The sequence below is a fragment of the Coregonus clupeaformis genome, chromosome 16 (genome assembly GCF_020615455.1).
Source record: "Coregonus clupeaformis isolate EN_2021a chromosome 16, ASM2061545v1, whole genome shotgun sequence".
NCBI lineage: Eukaryota > Metazoa > Chordata > Actinopteri > Salmoniformes > Salmonidae > Coregonus > Coregonus clupeaformis.
Genome location: NC_059207.1, coordinates 8,189,809 through 8,213,201, shown reverse-complemented (window position 1 = coordinate 8,213,201; position 23,393 = coordinate 8,189,809). Strand labels below are relative to the sequence as shown.

General features: G+C 44.5%; 1 protein-coding gene across 1 annotated transcript in view; it reads left to right on the top strand.

Annotated features, from left to right (window-relative positions):
- The window catches only part of LOC121584369 (excitatory amino acid transporter 1-like), a 29,259-nt gene extending 7,123 nt beyond the window's left edge, over nucleotides 1-22,136 (top strand). The window contains exons 4-10 of the mRNA XM_041900201.2: nucleotides 15,052-15,256; nucleotides 15,969-16,011; nucleotides 18,520-18,794; nucleotides 19,529-19,762; nucleotides 19,881-20,075; nucleotides 20,653-20,787; nucleotides 21,286-22,136. Coding sequence (XP_041756135.2) covers nucleotides 15,052-15,256; nucleotides 15,969-16,011; nucleotides 18,520-18,794; nucleotides 19,529-19,762; nucleotides 19,881-20,075; nucleotides 20,653-20,787; nucleotides 21,286-21,493 — 1,295 coding nt within the window. The 3' untranslated portion in view covers nucleotides 21,494-22,136. The remainder of the gene's footprint in view (nucleotides 1-15,051; nucleotides 15,257-15,968; nucleotides 16,012-18,519; nucleotides 18,795-19,528; nucleotides 19,763-19,880; nucleotides 20,076-20,652; nucleotides 20,788-21,285) is intronic.
- The last annotated feature ends 1,257 nt before the right edge of the window (nucleotides 22,137-23,393 follow it).

Genomic DNA, 23,393 nt, shown 5'->3' with positions numbered 1-23,393 from the left:
TTTGACTACTTTTACTTTTACTTCACGACATTCCTAAAGAAAATAATGTACTTTTTACTCCATACATTTTTCCTGACACCCAAAAGCACTAATTACATTTTGAATGCTTAGCAGGACATTGAAAATTGCTTTATTCACGTACTTATCAAGAGAACATCCCTGGTCATCCCTACTGCCCCTGATCTGGCAGAGTCCCCCCCCCGCTCTGACCTTACTGATAGCTACTTTGAGGAAAATATACTTGCTATGACTGTGATATGTGGCTGTCCCACCTAGCTACAGTGAGGGGGAAAAAGTATTTGATCCCCTGCTGATTTTGTACGTTTGCCCACTGACAAAGAAATGATCAGTCTATCATTTTAATGGTAGGTTTATTTGAACAGTGAGAGACAGAATAACAACACAAAAATCCAGAAGAACGCATGTCAAAAATGTTATAAATTGATTTTCATTTTAATGAGGGAAATAAGTTGACCCCCTCTCAATCAGAAAGATTTCTGGCTCCCAGGTGTCTTTTATACAGGTAACGAGCTGAGATTAGGAGCACACTCTTAAAGGGAGTGCTCCTAATCTCAGCTTGTTACCTGTATAAAAGACACCTGTCCACAGAAGCAATCAATCAATAAGATTCCAAACTCTCCACCATGGCCAAGACCAAAGAGCTCTCCAAGGATGTCAGGGACAAGATTGTAGACCTACACAAGGCTGGAATGGGCTACAAGACCATCGCCAAGCAGCTTGGTGAGAAGGTGACAACAGTTGGTGCGATTATTCGCAAATGGAAGAAAGAAAAAAGAACTGTCAATCTCCCTCGGCCTGGGGCTCCATGCAAGATCTCACCTCGTGGAGTTGCAATGATCATGAGAACGGTGAGGAATCAGCCCAGAACTACACGGGAGGATCTTGTCAATGATCTCAAGGCAGCTGGGACCATAGTCACCAAGAAAACAATTGGTAACACACTACGCCGTGAAGGACTGAAATCCTGCAGCGCCCGCAAGGTCCCCCTGCTCAAGAAAGCACATATACAGGCCCGTCTGAAGTTTGCCAATGAACATCTGAATGATTCAGAGGAGAACTGGGTGAAAGTGTTGTTGTAGACCAAAATCGAGCTCTTTGGCATCAACTCATCTCGCCGTGTTTGGAGGAGGAGGAATGCTGCCTATGACCCCAAGAACACCATCCCCACCGTCAAACATGGAGGTGGAAACATTATGGTTTGGGGGTGTTTTTCTGCTAAGGGGACAGGACAACTTCACCGCATCAAAGGGACGATGGACGGGGCCATGTACCGTCAAATCTTGGGTGAGAACCTCCTTCCCTCAGCCAGGGCATTGAAAATAGGTCGTGGATGGGTATTCCAGCATGACAATGACCCAAAACACACGGCCAAGGCAACAAAGGAGTGTCTCAAGAAGAAGCACATTAAAGGTCCTGGAGTGGCCTAGCCAGTCTCCAGACCTTAATCCCATAGAAAATCTGTGGAGGGAGCTGAAGGTTTGAGTTGCCAAACGTCAGCCTCGAAACCTTAATGACTTGGAGAAGATCTGCAAAGAGGAGTGGGACAAAATCCCTCCTGAGATGTGTGCTAACCTGGTGGCCAACTACAAGAAACATCTGACCTCTGTGATTGCCAACAAGGGTTTTGCCACCAAGTATTAAATCATGTTTTGCAGAGGGGTCAAATACACTGCTCAAAAAAATAAAGGGAACACTTAAACAACACAATGTAACTCCAAGTCAATCACACTTCTGTGAAATCAAACTGTCCACTTAGGAAGCAACACTGATTGACAATACATTTCACATGCTGTTGTGCAAATGGAATAGACAACAGGTGGAAATTATAGGCAATTAGCAAGACACCCCCAATAAAGAAGTGGTTCTGCAGGTGGTGACCACAGACCACTTCTCAGTTCCTATGCTTCCTGGCTGATGTTTTGGTCACTTTTGAATGCTGGCGGTGCTTTCACTCTAGTGGTAGCATGAGACAGAGTCTACAACCCACACAAGTGGCTCAGGTAGTGCAGCTCATCCAGGATGGCACATCAATGCGAGCTGTGGCAAGAAGGTTTGCTATGTCTGTCAGCGTAGTGTCCAGAGCATGGAGGCGCTACCAGGAGACAGGCCAGTACATCAGGAGACGTGGAGGAGGCCGTAGGAGGGCAACAACCCAGCAGCAGGACCGCTACCTCCGCCTTTGTGCAAGGAGGAGCAGGAGGAGCACTGCCAGAGCCCTGCAAAATGACCTCCAGCAGGCCCCAAATGTGCATGTGTCTGCTCAAACGGTCAGAAACAGACTCCATGAGGGTGGTATGAGGGCCCGACGTCCACAGGTGGGGGTTGTGCTTACAGCCCAACACCGTGCAGGACGTTTGGCATTTGCCAGAGAACACCAAGATTGGAAAATTCGCCACTGGTGCCCTGTGCTCTTCACAGATGAAAGCAGGTTCACACTGAGCACATGTGACAGAGTCTGGAGACGCCGTGGAGAACGTTCTGCTGCCTGCAACATCCTCCAGCATGACCGGTTTGGCGGTGGGTCAGTCATGGTGTGGGGTTGCATTTCTTTGGGGGGCCGCACAGCCCTCCATGTGCTCGCCAGAGGTAGCCTGACTGCCATTAGGTACCGAGATGAGATCCTCAGACCCCTTGTGAGACCATATGCTGGTGCGGTTGGCCCTGGGTTCCTCCTAATGCAAGACATTGCTAGACCTCATGTGGCTGGAGTGTGTCAGCAGTTCCTGCAAGAGGAAGGCATTGATGCTATGGACTGGCCCGCCCGTTCCCCAGACCTGAATCCAATTGAGCACATCTGGGACATCATGTCTCGCTCCATCCACCAACGCCACGTTGCACCACAGACTGTCCAGGAGTTGGCGGATGCTTTAGTCCAGGTCTGGGAGGAGATCCCTCAGGAGACCATCCGCCACCTCATCAGGAGCATGCCCAGGCGTTGTAGGGAGGTCATACAGGCACGTGGAGGCCACACACACTACTGAGCCTCATTTTGACTTGTTTTAAGGACATTACATCAATGTTGGATCAGCCTGTAGTGTGGTTTTCCACTTGAATTTTGAGGGTGACTCCAAATCCAGACCTCCATGGGTTGATAAATTTGATTTCCATTGATTATTTTTGTGTGATTTTGTTGTCAGCACATTCAACTATGTAAAGAAAAAAGTATTTAATAAGATTATTTCATTCATTCAGATCTAGGATGTGTTGTTTAAGTGTTCCCTTTATTTTTTTGAGCAGTGTACTTATTTCCCTCATTAAAATGCAAATCAATTTCTAACATTTTTGACATGAGTTTTTCTGGATTTGTTTGTTGTTATTCTGTCTCTCACTGTTCAAATAAACCTACCATTAAAATTATAGACTGATCATGTCTTTGTCAGTGGGCAAACGTACAAAATCAGCAGGGGATCAAATACTTTTTTCCCTCACTGTATCTTAAGATGAATGCACTACCTGTAAGTCGCTCTGGATAAGAACGTCTGCTAAATGACTAAAACGTCAAATAGAATAATACTGTGAAGTTGTCTGTCTTGTTTTGTATGCTTTATATAAAATAATAAAATGCAGCACGACAGGATCTTTATAAACGTAGCTCTTTATTAGCTAGCTATAACTGGCATGTTCATGTGTCTCCGGCCATGATCATCTTGAAGATGACCTCACCACCTGGGTGGTCTTAACCAATCATAACGCAGTATGATACGACGGTAGAACGCACCCAATTACAATTCAGTATGCTGACACATATGAATATTACATCCCCCTTCTTAAAAAAAAAAAAGGCAAATGTTCTACATATTTTAAGCACTTCTTTTGAATACATGCTCCGTAGTTTGACCTCGATGTAAGTAACCATCTATACTGCACCAACTGCATCAACATAACAGACTCTGAAACAATGATTCAGCATACTGTTACTTTTAGAACAAATATTTCTCAGCAACTCAGCTTTTCACTGTAGCAATGACATCTCAACATTTCAAACTAATACAATACCAAAGCATTTCAAGTTAACTTTTCAATAACAAGTTTACAGTCCGGAACTCTTTTAGGTCAGCGATCCGCCTACACCCGTTGACATTTCACAGGTCTAGGACAGCTCTAGGCTTGACCTCTCTTCCTGACCTTGTGTGGTATGAAGCTGAGCAAGCTTCTGTGTCAGTCAACAGTTCTTGTGGTGTTGTCTGTTTCTGCTCGGATCTCCTTCAGTTTTGTGTCACTAACTGGTGAGTTGCTGTACACAGTGTGCACCTGCATGTTCATGCCTTCACTGAGGCTGCTGTCCTTGTAGGTAAGAAACTTCCTGGAGAGTGTGTCTGCGACAGGGATGTCTTTGCCTGGACGGTGAGTGATTGTGAAGTCGTATTTTTGTAGTTGAAGGATCATTCTCTGTAGCCCTGGCGGGGCTGCGGCTAACGGTTTCCTCATGATTGACTTGAGGGCCTTGTGGTCTGATTCCACAATGACTTGTCGTCCATAGACATACTGATAGAAACGCTTACATCTGAACAGAATGGCGTACAGCTCCTTTTCGATTTGAGCGTAGTTGATTTCACAGTCTGTGAGAGATTTGGAAGCGTAGCCGATGGGTTTTCCTTCTTGCAGTAGCACTGCACCTAGTCCATACTTCGACGCGTCCACCTGTAGTCTGAGCTCTTTGTTGGGGTCGTAGTAGGCAAGGATTGGTCCTGGTTCTCTCGTGATCGTCTTTCACTTTCTGGAAAGCGATGTCGGGTTGCTTGTCCCAGAGGAACTCACTGGACTGCTTTAGCAGCTGACGCAGGGGTGCATTAGCATTGGAGAGGCTGGGTGCGAACTTGGCTAAGTAGTTGACCATGCCAAGCACTGTTTCCAGCTCTGCACGGTTCTTTGGTGGCTCCATTTCCTTTATGGCTGAGATCTTCTGCGGATCTGGCTTGATTCCATTCGCTGTGAGAAGATGTCCGAAGTAGCTGACCTCTGTAGCGCCGACTGTGCTCTTCTCGGGGTTGAGCCGGACTCCTCTCTCGCGGGACCTTTGCAGCATCGCGCTGAGGTTTCTGTCGTGTTCCTTTTTGGTTCGACCATAGACAAGGATGTCGTCCACAATTGCCACAACTCCGTTGAGGCCTTCGCACACCTCGTCGATCTTTCGCTGAAACTCGTCTTGGGCTGAGATAATCCCAAAAGGCAGGCGACGGAACCTGTAGCGTCCAAACGGTGTGTTGAACGTTGTGAGCTTAGATTACTCTTCTGTGAGCTTGATAGCCCAGTAGCCTGATCTGGCGTCCATGATACTGAAGTAGCATACGCCCGCTAGCTTGTGTGTGATGCCATCTAAAGTCGGTAAGGGGTAATGGGGGCGTTTGATAGCCTTGTTCAAGTCTCTTGGGTGGAGACATACTCTGAGCTTGCCTGTGCGTGGTTTCTCCACCACCTCTAACGCGTTGACCCAATCCGTCGGTTCTGTAACCTTGGTGACGATGTCAGATTGCTCCATGCTCTCCAACTCTTTCTTCAGACGGGCGGGGAGAGCAAGAGTAATCTTTCTCGGTGGGTAGACCACAGGGGTTGCGTCTGGGTCAAGGTGAATGATACATTTTCCTGGGAATAGTCCTGTTCCTGTAAAAACATCAGCAAACTCCTCCATGACATTCTCTATCTCTACCTCACAGTTCTGGGGGATTTCAACCTCCCTACGCCTACATTTGACTCATTTCTCTCTGCCTCCTTCTTTCCACTCCTCTCCTCTTTTGACCTCACCCTCTCACCGTCCCCCCCTACTCACAAGGCAGGCAATACGCTTGACCTCATCTTTACTAGATGCTGTTCTTCTACTAATCTCACTGCAACTCCCCTCCATGTCTCCGACCACTACTTTGTATCCTTTTCTCTATCCCTCTCCTCCAACACTACTCACTCTGCCCCTACACAGATGGTAATGCGCCGTCGCAACCTTCGCTCTCTCTCTCCCACTACTCTCTCCTCTTCCATCCTATCATCTCTTCCCTCTGCTCAATCTTTCTCCCTCCAATCTCCTGATTCTGCCTCCTCAACCCTCCTCTCCTCCCTTTCTGCATCCTTTGACACTCTATGTCCCCTATCCTCCCGGCCGGCTCGGTCCTCCCCTCCAGCTCCGTGGCTTGATGACTCATTGCGAGCTCACAGAACAGAGTTCCGGGCAGCTGAGCGGAAATGGAAGAAAACTAGACTCCCTGCAGACCTGGCATCTTTTCACTCCCTCCTCTCTACATTTTCTTCATCTGTTTCTGCTGCTAAGGCCACTTTCTACCACTCTAAATTCCAAGCATCCGCCTCTAACCCTAGGAAGCTCTTTGCCACATTCTCCTTTCTGCTGAATCCCCCCCTCCCTCTCTGTGGATGACTTCGTCAACCATTTTGAAAAGAAGGTTGACGACATCCGATCCTCATTTGTTAAGTCAAATGACACTGCTGGTCCTGCTCACACTGCCCTACCCTATGCTTTGACTTCTTTCTCCCCTCTCTCTCCAGATAAAATCTTGCGACTTGTGACGGCAGGCCGCCCAACAACCTGCCCGCTTGACCCTATCCCCTCCTCTCTTCTCCAGACCATCTCCGGTGACCTTCTCCCTTACCTCACCTCGCTGATCAACTCATCCTTGACCGCTGGCTATGTCCCTTCCGTCTTCAAGAGAGCGAGAGTTGCATCCCTTCTCAAAAAACCAACACTCGATCCCTCTGATGTCAACAACTACAGACCAGTATCCCTTCTTTCTTTTCTCTCCAAAACTATTGAGCGTGCCGTCTTTAGCCAACTCTCTTGCTATCTCTCTCAGAATGACCTTCTTGATCCAAACCAGTCAGGTTTCAAGACTGGTCATTCAACTGAGACTGCTCTTCTCTGTGTCACAGAGTTTTTCCACAGTAAGCTCTGCACACTTTTGCAAAGTGATTCCATTTTCCACATTTAGTACACTGTTTGCCTTTAGCTGGGCAATTTCCCTGTTCGCCATGCACTTTGTATCCACAATATCCACATGTTTTGGGGCGTTTGGAGTCTGTGTCGCTCTGTTTTGGAGTTCTGTCTCTCTCCGTTCTGAAACATGCTTTCTGAGCACCTGAGTTGTGCTTGGATGTCTGCCTGACTGCGTGCACTGCTTGTTCACGTGATGTGCTCGTGCTGCCGCCCAACATGGTTTTCATCTGAACCTGTGCTAGCTCGTGAGATCTGGCTATGTCGATAGCTTTGTCCAGCGTTAGCTCAGACCCAACATTCAAAAGTTTCTCTCTCACTCGCGTTGAGTGTATTCCAAATACAATACGGTCCCTGACCATCTCATCCTTGTTTGCATAATCACAGTCTTTCACAAGCAGACGCAGCTCAGTGACAAACTGTTCAAACGATTCGCTAGCTCCCTGTACTTTCTCATGGAATTTGTACCTTGCGAGAATTGTATTGGTCTTTGGCACAACATATGCTTCAAAACGATCGTAGTATGTTTTCAGTACCTTTGATTCAGCCTCGGTAAGTGTCCATGTGTTGTAAATGTCTCTCCCCTTTTTCACCGATCCAGAGGAGCAGGTAGCTGCACTTTTCCTCTTCTCCTCTTTCCTTCAGAGGACCCGTGAACATTAGCTCCACATGTTGTTTGAACTTACGCCATGCATCGGATAGATTTGTAGACCCCCAATCCATTAGAGGTGAAGGAACTCCAGCAAAATCCATATTATAGTCCTTTTACTCTGACACCATGTCTTGTTTTGTATGCTTTATAGAAAATAATAAAATGCAGGACGACAGGATCTTTATAAACGTAACTCTTTATTAACTAGCTATAACTGGCATGTTCATGTGTCTCCGGCCATGATCATCTTTTTTTGAAGATGACCTCACCACCTGGGTGGGCTTAACCAATCATAGCGCAGTATGATACGACGGTAGAATGCATCCAATTACAATTCAGTATGCTGACACATATGAATATTACATTGTGGAAATGATTATAATTCCCCTTTAGTGTAAGAGCTGTTTGAAAACACTGGTGTGATGGCGTTTTGGCCTTCCTGGTGACATCACCAGGCAGTAAATTAGTTAATAGACCAATAAGAAAGAGAGTTCCGAACCTCTCTGCCAATAACAGCTAGTTTTCAGTTTTCCCCTCCCCACTCAGACCACTCCCAGTCAGTCCTAGCAAAATTATTTCTCTTTACTAAGAAGCTATTTTTGTTTATTTTTGACCATTTTAATTGAAAAGAATCACAGTAAGGTACTTAATTGTTACCCAGAAATTATTTGATATTGAGATAAAAACGGCTACATTGGACCTTTAATCAATGCATTTGTAGGTACATCTGCACAGTATGTTTGTTAGCTAGCCAGCCAGACCATAATTTAACAGGATCTGTGTTCTGACTGAGCTCTGGGATGTTGTGGTATTGAGCATACACCTTCCATGTTTCAGATCTAAAAAAATATATAAAAAAATTATTATAATAAACAACAACAAAAAAGATCTGTTTTGGGGGAGTAAAGATTGAGTGTTGAGTTACAGATGAACAGATGGAATGGAGAGAGCGTAATGAAAGGGGAGGGAGGAAGGGGGATCTGAACAGGGGTTGTTGTGAGACTAGGTGCTGCTGCTCCTGTGTGGTCGCTGGACTCTTCACCCAATAGGAGCTTCCGACTCAGGTCAAGGGTCACGGTGGCCATGCAGAGGCAGCCTGGTGAGACAAAGCAGCCTTTCTCTCGCCTCATGAAAAGAAAACTCTTCCAATAAGATATGTTGAGCCTATGTTTCCCCAAAAAGCATTTCACACTTTAAAGAAGTGAGGGGAAGTCTTTTCCCATTTTACTGGTGACAATTTAATCTATAATTCATCATTTAACAATGGAGGAGAGATCCATTGAAAGTGAAAGGAAACATTTGGATCTCTTTGATACTGGGAGCTTTGTGTAGACTAAAGTAAACCCCAAAACAGTGAAGAATGGAATAACTTTATTAAGGAGCATTATGGGCTCTTATTGTAGGAAATGTATAATCTTATCTCAGTATTGTTACAATTCATCTTTGAAAGTGTTTCCTCATGCAGCATACTGTGTTTGACAGCTGCAGAAAACATTACGCTGGCCTTTGGCTTATAAAACTGCTGCAGGGTTTTTGATTTACCCTCTGAAATGGGAAACTCTTGTTTACTGACTACATTGGAGTCTATGGTTAGAAAATGACATCCATGTTAATATTGGGTTATTGCCACATTGGGACTTGTAATAAACGCTTTCATTCAGACTACGAGATATAGAGAAACTTTTGGGATCACATCAACTGCAAACATGGTAGTGATAAAATGGACGCATATGTTGTTGAGCTTGACTGATTTGACTTCTGATGGTACAAAATATGTAACATACAACTTCGAATTGCAACATTGTAACAAGAGTGAAACATTTAAATATATTGTGACGTACAACATTGAAAGGTTTTGACACTTTTATACTGAACAAAAATATAAACGCAACATGTAAAGTGTTGATCCCATTTTTCATGATCCCATTTTTATTTATCTCAAATTTTGTGGATATTTTTTTGGGGACATCCCTGTTAGTGAGCAGTTCTCCTTTGCCAAGATAATCCATCCACCTGACAGGTGAGGCATATAAAGAAGCTGATTAAACCGCATGATCATTACACAGGTGCACCTTACATTTTAGTCATTTAGCAGACGCTCTTATCCAGAGCGACTTACAGTTAGTGAGTGCATACATTATTATTATTCTTTTTTTTTTCTCTTGTGCTGGGGACAATAAAAGGCCACTCTAAAATGGGCAGTTTTGTCACACAACACAATGCCAGAAATGTCTCAAGTTTTGAGAGAGCGTGCAATTGGCATGCTGACTGCAGGAATGTCCACCAGAGCTGTTGCCAGAGAATTTAATGTTAATTTCTCTACCATGTCGTTTTAGAGAATTTGGCAGCATGTCCAACCGGCCTCACAACCGCAGACCACATGTAACTACGTCAGCCCAGGACCTCCACATCTGGCTTCTTCACCTGCGGGATCGTCTGAGACCAACTACCCGGACAGCTGATGAAACTGTGGTTTTGCACAACCGAAGAATTTCTGCACAAACTGTCATAAATTGTCTCATGGAAGCTCATCTGCGTGCTCGTCGTCATCACCAGGGTCTTGACCTGACTGCAGTTCGGTGTCGTAATCCACTTCAGTGGGCAAATACTCACCTTCGATGGCCACTGCTCTTCACAGATGAATCTCGGTTTCAACTGTACCAGGCAGATGGCAGACAGAGTGTGTATGGCTTTGTGTGGGCGAGCGGTTTGATGCACAGAGACCTGTGACGAGATCCTGAGGCCCATTCTTGTGCCATTCATCCGCCGCCATCACCTCATGTTTCAGCATGATAATGCACGGCCCCATGTCGCAAAGATCTGTACACAATTCCTGGAAGCTAAAAATGTCCCAGTTCTTCCATGGCCTGCATACTCACCAGACATGTCACCCATTGAGCATGTTTGGAATGATCTGGATCAACGTGTATCACAGCGTGTTCCAGTTCCTGCCAATATCCTGATCTTCTTTTGTGTATATCCCAATATGTTACTGTTAAATTGTACTGTAATATCTAGATGATTTCTGACATTGCCTGTCCTTCAAAGTATTTTGTTTGTTCCAAGTCATAAGATGGGAGAGGGAGAAAGAGACGAAGGTAGAGAGAGAGAGCGAGAGAGACGGACGTAGAGAGAGAGAGAGAGAGCGAGAGAGAGAGCGAGAGAGACGGACGTAGAGAGAGAGAGAGAGAGAGAGAGAGACGTAGGTAGGGGGAGGGAGAGAGAGAGAGACGGAGGTAGAGAGAGAGACGGAGGTAGAGTGAGAGACGGAGGTAGAGAGAGAGAGAGAGAGACGGAGGTAGAGAGAGAGAGCGAGAGAGACGGATGTAGAGAGAGCAAGAGAGAGAGAGACGGAGGTAGGGAGAGAGAGAGACGGAGGTAGAGAGAGAGAGAGACTGAGGTAGAGCGAGAGAGAGAGAGGGAGAGAGAGACGGAGGTAGAGAGAGAGAGAGGGAGAGAGAGATGGAGGTAGAGAGAGAGAGGGAGAGAGAGACGGAGGTAGAGAGAGAGAGAGACGTACAGTTAGGGGAAAAAAGTATTTGATCCCCTGCTGATTTTGTACGTTTGCCCACTGACAAAGACATGATCAGTCTATAATTTTAATGGTAGGTTTATTTGAACAGTGAGAGACAGAATAACAACAAAAAAATCCAGAAGAACGCATGTCAAAAATGTTATAAATTGATTTGCATTTTAATGAGGGAAATAAGTAAAACTCTGCAAAACATGACTTAGTACTTGGTGGCAAAACCCTTGTTGGCAATCACAGAGGTCAGATGTTTCTTGTAGTTGGCCACCAGGTTAGCACACATCTCAGGAGGGATTTTGTTCCACTCCTCTTTGCAGATCTTCTCCAAGTCATTAAGGTTTCGAGGCTGACGTTTGGCAACTCGAACCTTCAGCTCCCTCCACAGATTTTCTATGGGATTAAGGTCTGGAGACTGGCTAGGCCACTCCAGGACCTTAATGTGCTTCTTCTTGAGCCACTCCTTTGTTGCCTTGGCCATGTGTTTTGGGTCATTGTCATGCTGGAATACCCATCCACGACCCATTTTCAATGCCCTGGCTGAGGGAAGGAGGTTCTCACCCAAGATTTGATGGTACATGGCCCCGTCCATCGTTCCTTTGATGCTGTGAAGTTGTCCTGTCCCCTAAGCAGAAAAACACCCCCAAAGCATAATGTTTCCACCTCCATGTTTGACGGTGGGGATGGTGTTCTTGGGGTCATAGGCAGCATTCCTCCTCCTCCAAACACGGCGAGTTGAGTTGATGCCAAAGAGCTCCATTTTGGTCTCATCTGACCACAACACTTTCACCCAGTTCTCCTCTGAATCATTCAGATGTTCATTGGCAAACTTCAGACGGCCCTGTATATGTGCTTTCTTGAGCAGGGGGACCTTGCGGGCGCTGCAGGATTTCAGTCCTTCACGGCGTAGTGTGTTACCAATTGTTTTCTTGGTGACTATGGTCCCAGCTGCCTTGAGATCATTGACAAGATCCTCCCGTGTAGTTCTGGGCTGATTCCTCACCGTTCTCATGATCATTGCAACTCCACGAGATGAGATCTTGCATGGAGCCCCAGGCCGAGGGAGATTGACAGTTATTTTGTGTTTCTTCCATTTGCGAATAATCACACCAACTGTTGTCACCTTCTCACCAAGCTGCTTGGCGATGGTCTTGTAGCCCATTCCAGCCTTGTGTAGGTCTACAATCTTGTCCCTGACATCCTTGGAGAGCTCTTTGGTCTTGGCCATGGTGGAGAGTTTGGAATCTGATTGATTGATTGCTTCTGTGGACAGGTGTCTTTTATACGGGTAACAAGCTGAGATTAGGAGCACTCCCTTTAAGAGTGTGCTCCTAATCTCAGCTCGTTACCTGTATAAAAGACACCTGGGAGCCAGAAATCTTTCTGATCGAGAGGGGGTCAAATACTTATTTCCCTCATTAAAATGCAAATCAATTTCTAACATTTTTTACATGCGTTTTTCTGGATTTTTGTTGTTGTTATTCTACCATTAAAATTATAGACTGATCATTTCTTTGTCAGTGGGCAAACGTACAAAATCAGCAGGGGATCAAATACTTTTTCCCCTCACGAGAGAGAGAGAGAGAGAGAGAGAGAGAGAGAGAGAGAGAGAGAGAGAGAGAGAGAGAGAGAGAGAGAGAGAGAGAGAGAGAGAGAGAGAGAGAGAGAGAGAGAGAGAGAGAGAGAGAGGCCATAAAACACTGTATTTCCTTCCATTGCTTTCTTGAAAAAACCCATATTGTGGCCAGGCATTTCATGACCCCTCATAAGAGGGAAGTGCAGAGGTTTAGAGGGTGGGTGGGTGGGTGAATGGGGAGATAGGGGGTGGGGCCGTGAAGGTTATACAAGGGGTGTGTGGTGGGGCCTCTGCTCACATGAACCTGTCCTTAGTTCTAGCCCATGGCTAAATCAGGCCAATCCATTTTTATACACTAATACAGTCCATTCGGAAAGTATTCAGACCCCTTGACTTTTTCCACATTTTGTTACGTTACAGCCTTATTCTAAAATTGATTAAATTGTTTTCTTCCCCTTAGAAATTTTTGCAAATGTATTAAAAATAAGAAACTGAAATACCAAATGTTTTGCTTTGTCATAATGGGGTATTGTGTGTAGATTGATGAGGGGAAAAAAAAACAATTTAATCAATTTTAGAATAAGGCTGTAATGTAACAAAATGTGGAAAAAGTCAAGGGGTCTGAATACTTTCCGAAAGCACTGTACTTCTGTTTTGCTCGTCTGGATGTATGTATCATCCCTCCTTTAAAGTAAACACCACATTGTTGATGCACAGTTGGCAATGTAGGCCTAAACAGTGCCTTGATTGGCACGATCAGTTGTCTTCAAGATGTTTTTGGCATAAAAATGGGTCATAAAAATCACTGTTCATAAAAAGGTCTAAATCAATATGGAACATCAGACAGTAGACTATGTGCATTTGCATCAGTTCAATAAATGAAGGAACCCTGTAGGCAACTTCTACTTCTGACAGGCCTCAAATAATTAGTTCACATTTGTCTGTTGTGGTAATGCCAGAGATCTAGTCTGCGTCCCAAAAGGCACCCTATTCCCTATATAGTGCACTACTTTTAAGGGAATAGAGTGCCATTTAGGATAAAAGCCCTATACAACGTTAATGGGCTCATGCTGATTGTCAGGGACCTATAGGAACTGAAGAGGTATTGTGCTGGATGGCTGTGAATTTTAGTTGGCATAAATGTGACGGACCCCTTTCAGTTATGAAGTCCTAACATCACAATGTCTCCTCTACGCTCTTAGAAAAAAAGGTGCTATCTAGAACCTAGAAGGATTATTCTGCTGTCTCCGTAGGATAACTCTTTGAAGAACCCTTTTTGGTTCCAGGTAGAACCCTTTTGGTTCCATTTATAACCCTTTTGAGTTCCATGTAGAACCCTTTACACAGAGGGTTCTGCATGGAACCCAAAAGAGTTCTACCTGGAACCAAAAAGGATTCTACCTGGAACCAAAAAGGGTCCTCCTATGGGGACAGCTGAAGAACGCTTTTGGAACCCTTTTTCTAAGAGTGTACAGCACTTTGGTTTAATGAACAATCTCTGTATGAGAAAGTAATTATTTCACTCTAAAGGATGAAATTGCAGAGGCTGCATTTCTTGTTGCCAGGGTGACGGGGGAGAATCAATGTAGCTGTGCAAGCCGGACTAAGTCAACAAGTTTTCCCAGGGCTGTCCAAAAGAGAAAGGGCGGGGGGGAGTAAAGAAAGAGAATTGCAGGCGATAAGATTAGTGTGTAAAGGGGGAGAGAGAAGGAGAGAGAAGGAGAGGGACTAGGGCAGAGGGCCATGTACGGGTCACACAGTGCAACTCTGAAAAGAACACATGCATCACATCTCATTCACACAAAAGGCTGAACTGGAGGAATACCCCATAAGGACAGCTGACACTGAAAATATGTCGCTAACTAACGTCATTGCTACTGATGCAAGGTCATTGTCCCAGTATGTTTTCAGCCCCAAAATAACAATCTTTCGTTCTGTTTTTCAGTTTTAACTTTTACATTCTTTACATCCCGTCAAAGAGATTCAAACTCAGCTACAGGGACCCGGCTGAAGCAGTCCAGCCTGGAAGTCACTTAGCTAGTTTCAATTCCTGTGTGAGAATACGTCAGGGCAGAGTGGTTGGCTTGCGTCCCAAATGGCACCCTAGTCATTATATAGAGAATAGGGCGCCCTTTGGGACACAAACTTGGTGAGCATGACAGGTCTGGGATCGTCATCAAGTGTTTTCTCTACTCTCGACTGTCTCGTGTTTTGTGTTACACCAAAACAAAATGGACCCTGGTCAAAATTAGTGCACTACAAAGTGAATAGGGTGCCATTCGGGGCGTGGTCTTTCTCTCCTCTCAGACTGACTCACCAGGCTGTTTTTTCTGTCCCACCAGGCATGGCAGCATTGGACAGCCGTGCCTCTGGGAGGATGGGCATGCGGGCCGTTGTGTATTACATGACCACCACGGTCATCGCAGTCTTCATCGGCATCGTCATGGTGCTCATCATCCACCCTGGGAAGGGCTCCAAGGAGGAATTCAAAAATCAGCAGAAGATCGAACAGGTCAGCCCTGCTGACGCTTTCCTGGACCTCATCAGGTAGGCCATAATTATTGTAGCGTATTCAGCGGGTGCCCCGACCGGGTCCAGCGATTGTCAGTTCAACACCTTAGCCGTTACGCCAAGAGATCTGAAACCTGCTGACGAGGTCACTAGGTGTTGGGTTAGAGTCACTACTGTACATTATACTGCTTCCTGTTGCTGTTCTGTTGTTGTTTCCTGTTGGTGTTCTGTTGTTGCTTCCTGTTTCTGTTGTTGTTTCCTGTTGATGTTCTGTTGTTGCTCCCTGTTGCTCTTCTGTTGTTGTTTCCTGTTGCTGTTCTGTTGTTGTTTCCTGTTGCTGTTCTGTTGTTGCTTCCTGTTGCTGTTCTGTTGTTGCTTCCTGTTGCTGTTCTGTTGTTGCTTCCTGTTACTGTTCTGTTGTTGCTTCCTGTTGCTGTTCTGTTGTTGCTACCTGTTGCTGTTCTGATGTTGCTTCCTATTTCTGTTCTGTTGTTGCTTCCTGTTGCTGTTCTGTTGTTGCTTCCTGTTGCTGTCTTGTTGTTGCTGTTCTATTGTTGCTTCCTGTTGCTGTTCTGTTGTTGCTTCCTGTTGCTGTTCTGTTGTTGCTTCCTGTTGCTGTTCTGTTGTTGTTTTCTGATTTCCTCTTGCATTCACATGAATGATCAGTTTGTCACTGTAAAGGAAAATAAAATGCAAGTACAACACTTTTGCTGTACTGAGATTTGATTGGTTTGTTTCTCTCTTCTAGAAACATGTTCCCTCCAAACATTGTGCAAGCTTGCACACAGCAGGTAAGTCCTTTTCTGTTCCACAATGTAAACCTGGACCGTACATCGATCTCACTGACAGATTTGAATGAAGGGAACAATGTGAAACCCAGATCAGTGCCGTATCCAGATAGTATTAATGAAGCCTAGTAATATAACCCATAGGGGCATATCAAAGTCCACTGCTTATGGCGAATACACTGAGTATACCAAACATTAATATAGAGTTGCACCTCCCCACCCCTTTTTGCCCTCAGAACAGCTTCAATTTGTTGGAGCATGGACTCTACAAGGTGTCAAAAGCATTCCACAGGGATGCTGGCCCATGTTGACTCCAATGCTTCCCACAGTTGTGTCAAGTTGGCTGGATGTCCTTTGGGTGGTGGACCATTCTTGATACACACGGGAAACTGTTGAGTGTGAAAAACCCAGCAGCATTGCAGTTCTTGACACAAACCGGTGCGCCTGGCATCTACTACCATACCCCATTCAAAGGCACTTAAATAATTGTGTTTTGCCCACACATACACAATCCATGTCTCAATTATCTCAAGGCTAGGAAATCCTTCTTTAACCTGTCTCCTCCCCTTCATCTACACTGATTGAAGTGGATTTAACAATTGACAAAAAAAAAGGGATCATCGCTTTCACCTGGATGCACCTGGTCGGTCTATGTCATGGAAAGGGCAGGTGTTCCTAATGTTTTCTACACTCAGTGTATATGACATATTATACCTATAATATAATATATATATGCCATTTAGCAGATGCTTTTATCCATAGAGACTTACAGTCATGCGTGCGTGCATTTTACATATCGGTGGTCGCAGGAATCAAACCCACTATCCTGGCATTGCAAGCGCCATTCGTTACCAACTGAGCTACAGAGGACCAGGTCTTTTATGTTATAAAGTGTGTTGGTTATTTCATTGTTAATCTGTTCATAGAAATCGACCTACCTGTATACAGTGCATTCAGAAAGTATTCAGACCCCCTGACTTTTTCCACATTTTGTTACATTACAGCGTTATTCTACAATTTATTAAATAAATAAAAATCCTCATCAATCTACACACAATACCCCATAATGACAAAGCGAAAACTGGTTTTTAGAAATTTTAGCACATTTATAAAATAGAAAAAACCGAAATACCTTATTTACATAAGTATTCAGACCCTTTGCTATTAGACTCGAAATTGAGGTCAGGTGCATCCTGTTTCCATTGATCATCCTTGAGATGCTTCTACAACTTGATTGGAGTCCACCTGTGGTAAATTCAATTGATTGGACATGATTTGGAAAGGCACACACCTGTCTACATAAGGTCCCACAGTTGACAGCGCATGTCAGAGCAAAAACTAAGTAATGAGGTCGAAGGAATTGTCCGTAGAGCTCAGAGACAGGATTGTGTCGAGGCACAGATCTGGGGAAGGGTACCAAAAAATGTCAGCAGCATTTAAGGTCCCCAAGAACACAGTGGCTCAGTGGTGTAAAGTACTTAAGTAAAAATACTTTAAAGTACTACTTAAGTCGTTTTTTTGGGTATCTGTACTTTACTTTACTATTTATATTTTTGACTACTTTTACTTTTACTGGGAGAACCTTCCAGAAGGACAACCATCTCTGCAGCACTCCACCAATCAGGCCTTTATGGTAGAGTGGCCAGTAAAAGACACATGACAGCCCACTTGGAGTTTGCTAAAAGGCACCTAGAGGACTCTCAGACCATGAGAAACAAGATTCTCTGGTCTGATGAAACCAAGATGGAACTCTTTGGCTTGAATGCCAAGCGTCACGTCTGGAGGAAACCTGGCAACATCCCTTCAGTGAAGCATGGTGGTGGTAGCATCATGCTGTGGGGATGTTTTTCAGCGGCAGGGACTGGGAGACTAGTCAGGATCGAGGGAAAGATGAACGGAGCAAAGTACAGAGAGAAATTTGATTAAAACCTGCTACAGAGCGCTCAGGACCTCAGACTGGGGCGAAGGTTCACCTTCCAACAGGATATCGACCCTAAGCACACAGCCAAGACATCGCAGGAGTGGCTTCGGGACAAGTCTCTGAATGTCCTTGAGTGGCCCAGCCAGAGCCCGGACTTGATCCCGATCGAACATCTCTGGAGAGACCTGAAAATAGCTGTGCAGCGACGCTCCCCATCCAACCTGACAGAGCTTGAGAGCATCTGCAGAGAAGAATGGGAGAAACTCCCCAAATACAAGTGTGCCAAGCTTGTAGCGTCATACCCAAGAAGACTTGAGGCTGTAATTGCTGTCAAAGGTGATTCAACAAAGTACTTAGTAAAGGGTCTGAAAACGCATGTAAATGTAATATTTCCGTTTTTGCTTTGTCATTATGGGGTATTGTGTGTAGATTGATGAGGGGGAAAAAAGATTTAATCCATTTTAGAATAAGGCTGTAACGTAACAAAATGTGGAAAAAGTCAAGGGGTCTGAATACTTTCCGAATACACTGTATATCTACAACACAAAAATCAATAAAGCTTTGCACCTTTGCCCTCCATTGCCCTCCAGTTTAAAACGCAGTACGGTAAGAGAGTGGTCCATGTGAAGATGACAGTGAACGACACCCTCTTCGTCCTGAACGGGACCCAGGGCCAGTATATCATGCGGGAGGAGGTGATCCCCATCCCGGGGCAGGTGAACGGGGTCAATGCCCTGGGTCTGGTGGTGTTCTCCATGTGCTTCGGTCTCATCATCGGCAACATGAAGGAGCAGGGCAAGCCCCTCAGGGACTTCTTTGACTGTCTCAACGAGGCTATCATGAGACTGGTGGCCATTATCATGTGGTGCGTGGTGCAGTTAGGCATGGTTTGAATTAGATATAGGGTGAAGTTGCCCCTAGACATTGATTTTGGTTCAGCGTTTAGCATTTTCCCCACTAATGCTTAAATGTATGATTGGGGGAGTGGAAGCTGATCCTAAATCTGTACCTAGGGGAAACCTCACCCCGGAGTGTTCAAATTACAAGGTGGCTGGGAATTACAGGGTGGCTGGGAATTACAGGCTGGTTGGGAATTAAAGGGTGGCTGGGAATTACAGGGTGGCTGGGAATTACAGGGTGGCTGGGAAATACAGGCTGGTTGGGAATTAAAGGGTGGCTGGGAATTAAAGGGTGGCTGGGAATTACAGGGTGGCTGGGAATTACAGGATGGTTGGGAATTAAAGGGTGGCTGGGAATTACAGGGTGGCTGGGAATTACAGGGTGGCTGGGAAATACAGGCTGGTTGGGAATTAAAGGGTGGCTGGGAATTACAGGCTGGTTGGGAATTACAGGCTGGTTGGGAATTAAAGGGTGCCGGTCTCTCACCCTTTTAATTTACCTCTATATCTATCCAATAAAGATAAAATACTTTGAAAAAATAAGCAAAGTATAACTTGGTGTTGTGCACTATGTAATGGTTGAAATGTGTTGAGCTTGACGGTTCTACAAAGACGTGATGTAGCTAATTATCAGCACTCGCTTGGTATTGTGAGCCTAAATTTTGACGTGGGATTTATAATGCATTTTTTTCTGCATCAGGTATGCACCCGTTGGTATCCTGTTTCTCATAGCTGGGAAGATAGTGGAGATGGATGACATCACAGAAATGGGCAGCCAGTTGGGCATGTACACTATAACAGTCATCACTGGCCTATCTATCCATGCCTTCCTGGTGCTGCCTACACTCTACTTTGTGATCACACGGAAGAATCCCTTTGTGTTCATCGGTGGAATCCTACAGGCTCTCATCACCGCATTGGGGACCTCATCTAGGTGAGTTGTCATGATGATAGACAGTAGATCTGCCTTTTCTGACTCCTAATGTCTCGTTTGTCTGTCTCTCTCTCTCGCTCTCTCTCTCTCCTTTCCTCCTGTTTCACCTCACCCTCAGCTCAGCCACGCTGCCCATCACCTTTAAGTGTCTGGAGGAGAACAACGGGGTGGATAAGAGAGTGACGCGCTTCGTGCTGCCAGTGGGCGCCACCATCAACATGGATGGCACCGCCTTGTATGAAGCTCTCGCGGCTCTCTTCATAGCCCAGGTCAACAACATGGACATGAACTTTGGACAGATCCTCACTATAAGGTATGTCCATCCAGTCCATTAACCAAGCTCTTTGGGGACGAATCGTGACTCACACTTAGTCTGCCACTAACATCAATGCAAATTCCTGGGCAAAGGAGGAGCTGCAGAGGTTGGTTTCCTTGAAACTGAATGAGTCAAGGGTTTGTTAAGCAACAGTGTGAGTGCTTGGAAATGAAACGTTTGTTACAGAAGCAATGTGTCCACAGAACTAGAATGAGTAGAATGGGCATCCCCATTCAAGTCAATTGTGACATATTGGGTAGACTGGCAGCCATTTTGAGTGTACCCATAGCCATAAAGCAGGAAGTAAAAGCAGGAAGTGTATTCATCTAATCCAGCATTTCCCAAACTCTGTCCTCAGGACCCCAAGGGGTGCACTTTTAGTTTTTTTGCCCTAACACTACACAGCTGATTAAAATTATCCAAGTTTGATGATTCGTTTATTATTTGAATCAGCTGTGTAGTGCTAGGGCAAAAAAACAAAACATGCACCCCTTGGAGTCCCGAGGACAGAGTTTGGGAAAACCCTGATTAATCTAATCTATTTCTTTGGTTGTGTCTTTGTCCTGTGGAATAGCATCACGGCCACTGCAGCTAGTATCGGTGCAGCTGGGATACCACAGGCTGGACTGGTCACCATGGTGATTGTGCTGACCTCTGTTGGACTGCCCACCGATGACATCAGCCTCATCATTGCAGTGGATTGGTTCCTGTGAGTACAGTCTATTTTCTGAAAACAATTCTTTCTAGTTTGAGTGACATTCCCTTCCCATTCCATTCTCCCCCAATCCATCTGTTTCTGATTCTATCAACATCTGATTCCTCTAGAGATCTCATGCATGGGCTCTACCGGCTATGCATTTCCGCTTTAATAACTGAGGTTATTTAAACATACCCATTGTGTTCAACGACAATCATAGCATCCATCCCAGTTTGTGAAATGATACACCTGGTTTCAGTTTGCCAAATCTCCAATGGAAAACAAACAGGTTTTGTCTGTAAGGAATAGGCTTGGTGGTGCATGCCTTTGCAAAATGTCACACCAAAGCTTTGCCTCTGTGCAAACCTTTCCTTTTCTTTGGGGGAGAAAAATATGTTAGAAAAGGGTCCCTTGTAGGAAAGCTGAAAGAGTAATATTCTAAGAGTGTTCTATTCCCTTGTCTGCACGGTATATTATCCCTAACCACCGGACTCCCTCCATTTCATTCAGGGACAGGTTGCGTACCACCACTAATGTATTGGGAGACTCGATCGGCGCAGGTATTGTTGAGTATCTGTCTCGTCATGAGTTACAATCCAAGGATGCGGAGATGGGGAACTCTGTGGTTGAGGAGAAAGACAAGAAATCCTACCAGCTCATCGCCCACGAGAACCAGTATGAAAATGAGAAACCTCCAGACAGTGAGACCAAGATGTAGGACTACACTTTGAACACTCGATAGTCCAGCATGAACAACTCTGAGGATATAAAGGCTTTTTGTGTGTTCTGTAATCTTTACAGACGTTAGTGATACATTTCATATTTGGTGTTTTTTATCCCATGGTAATGGGAAGCAACCCATATCGATCCTCTAAACACTTTTTTTTTTTTTACGATATTGTTTGTTTAGACCAAAAAGCTAAACCAAGAGTATATACAGTGTGTATTTTATTTGATCAAGAGTTCTGCAGCTGTTCGTGCTGATTAGATTTCATTGAATAACTTCTGCAGCTGTTCGTGCTGATTAGATTTCATTGAATAACTTCTGCAGCTGTTCGTGCTGATTAGATTTCATTGAATAACTTCTGCAGCTGTTCGTGCTGATTAGATTTCATTGAATAACTTCTTGATATTAATCTAATCAAGAAGATACAGTGGGGTCTGAAATTATTGACACCCTTGATAAAAATGAGCAAAAATGACTGTATCAAATAAATAGAGTGATATCGTATGCAACAAAAAAAACGGAAATTCTATTTTTTTTTACTAATAGAATCGTGCGGGGAAATAGATTTTGTTTAACAAGTAATGTATTTTTTTTCTCCAAAAGGTAGGGGTCAAAATGATTGACACCCATGTTTTCAATACCTTTTAATACCTCACCTTGCGAAGATAGTGGCACTGAGCCTTTTTCTAAAATGTTTTATGAGTTAGAGAACACATTGGGGGATCTTAGACCATTCCTCCATACAGAATCCTTCCAGATCCTTGATATCCTTCATATGTGATTATATACTGCCCTCTTCAATTCAAACCACAGGCATTTTCATGTCATCCAGCAAATGTAAAAGCCTTGAGTTTGCTAAATGGCATTGGCACTTGGACTAGAACCGGTGCTTTGGTCAAATGACATGAAAATAGAGCTCTTTGGCCACACAACAGTGGTGGGTTTGGTGTCAAATGAGAATGCATAATCAGAAAATAACCCCATACCTATGTAAAATATGGTGGTGGAGCTTTCATTTGATGGGGCTATTTTGCTTCCACTGGTCCTGGGGCCCTTTTTAAGGTCAACGGCATCATGAATTTATCCAGTAACAGGACATTTTAGCCACAAAGAAATGGTTAATTGGTAACAAAATCTACATTTTGCAATGGCCATCTCAGTCTCCGGACTTGAAACCCATTGAAAACCTGTGGTTTGAATTGAAGAGGGCAGTCCATAAGACTAAGGATATCAAGGATCTGGAAGGATTCTGTATGGAGGAATGGTCTTAGATCCCCCCCAATGTGTTCTCCAACTCATAAAACATTTTAGAAAAATGCTCAGTGCCATTATCTTCGCAAGGTCAGATTAAAAAAAAAAGTTATTACCCATTAAACAAAAATATATTTCTCTGAGCAATTGTATTAGTACAAAATAATATAATTTAAAAAAGAAATGGAGAATACAATATAGCTCAGTATTTGAATTATTTTATACAGTAATTTTTGCTCATCTTGATCATGGGTGTCAATAATTTCGGACACCACTGTAAATCAATGGCCTAGTATGGATTACAGACCTAAAATGTGGAACTTCTGAATGAGATACCCTGCAAACAATAACAAGTCATTAGGACATCCCCAGGATGTCACAAAATGGCCGCCTAAAGTCGTCAGGACGTTGTGTCATGGTCCCCTGGAGGTTTTTGTCTAGTTCCCAGTTTGTCCCAGGGACGTCACCTAATGTTTGCAAAGAAATGTTCCACCCGCCCCCGCCCCTAGTTTCATTACACATTACCCCTTGTTCCTGTTGCCAAGCCCATCAAGGCCCTGATTGGTGAACCACTGATCCAGTCACAGCTCTTTGTCTTTTGGCAACGCTAGAGAGGTTTCTGTTTGTAAAACTGCCAAAA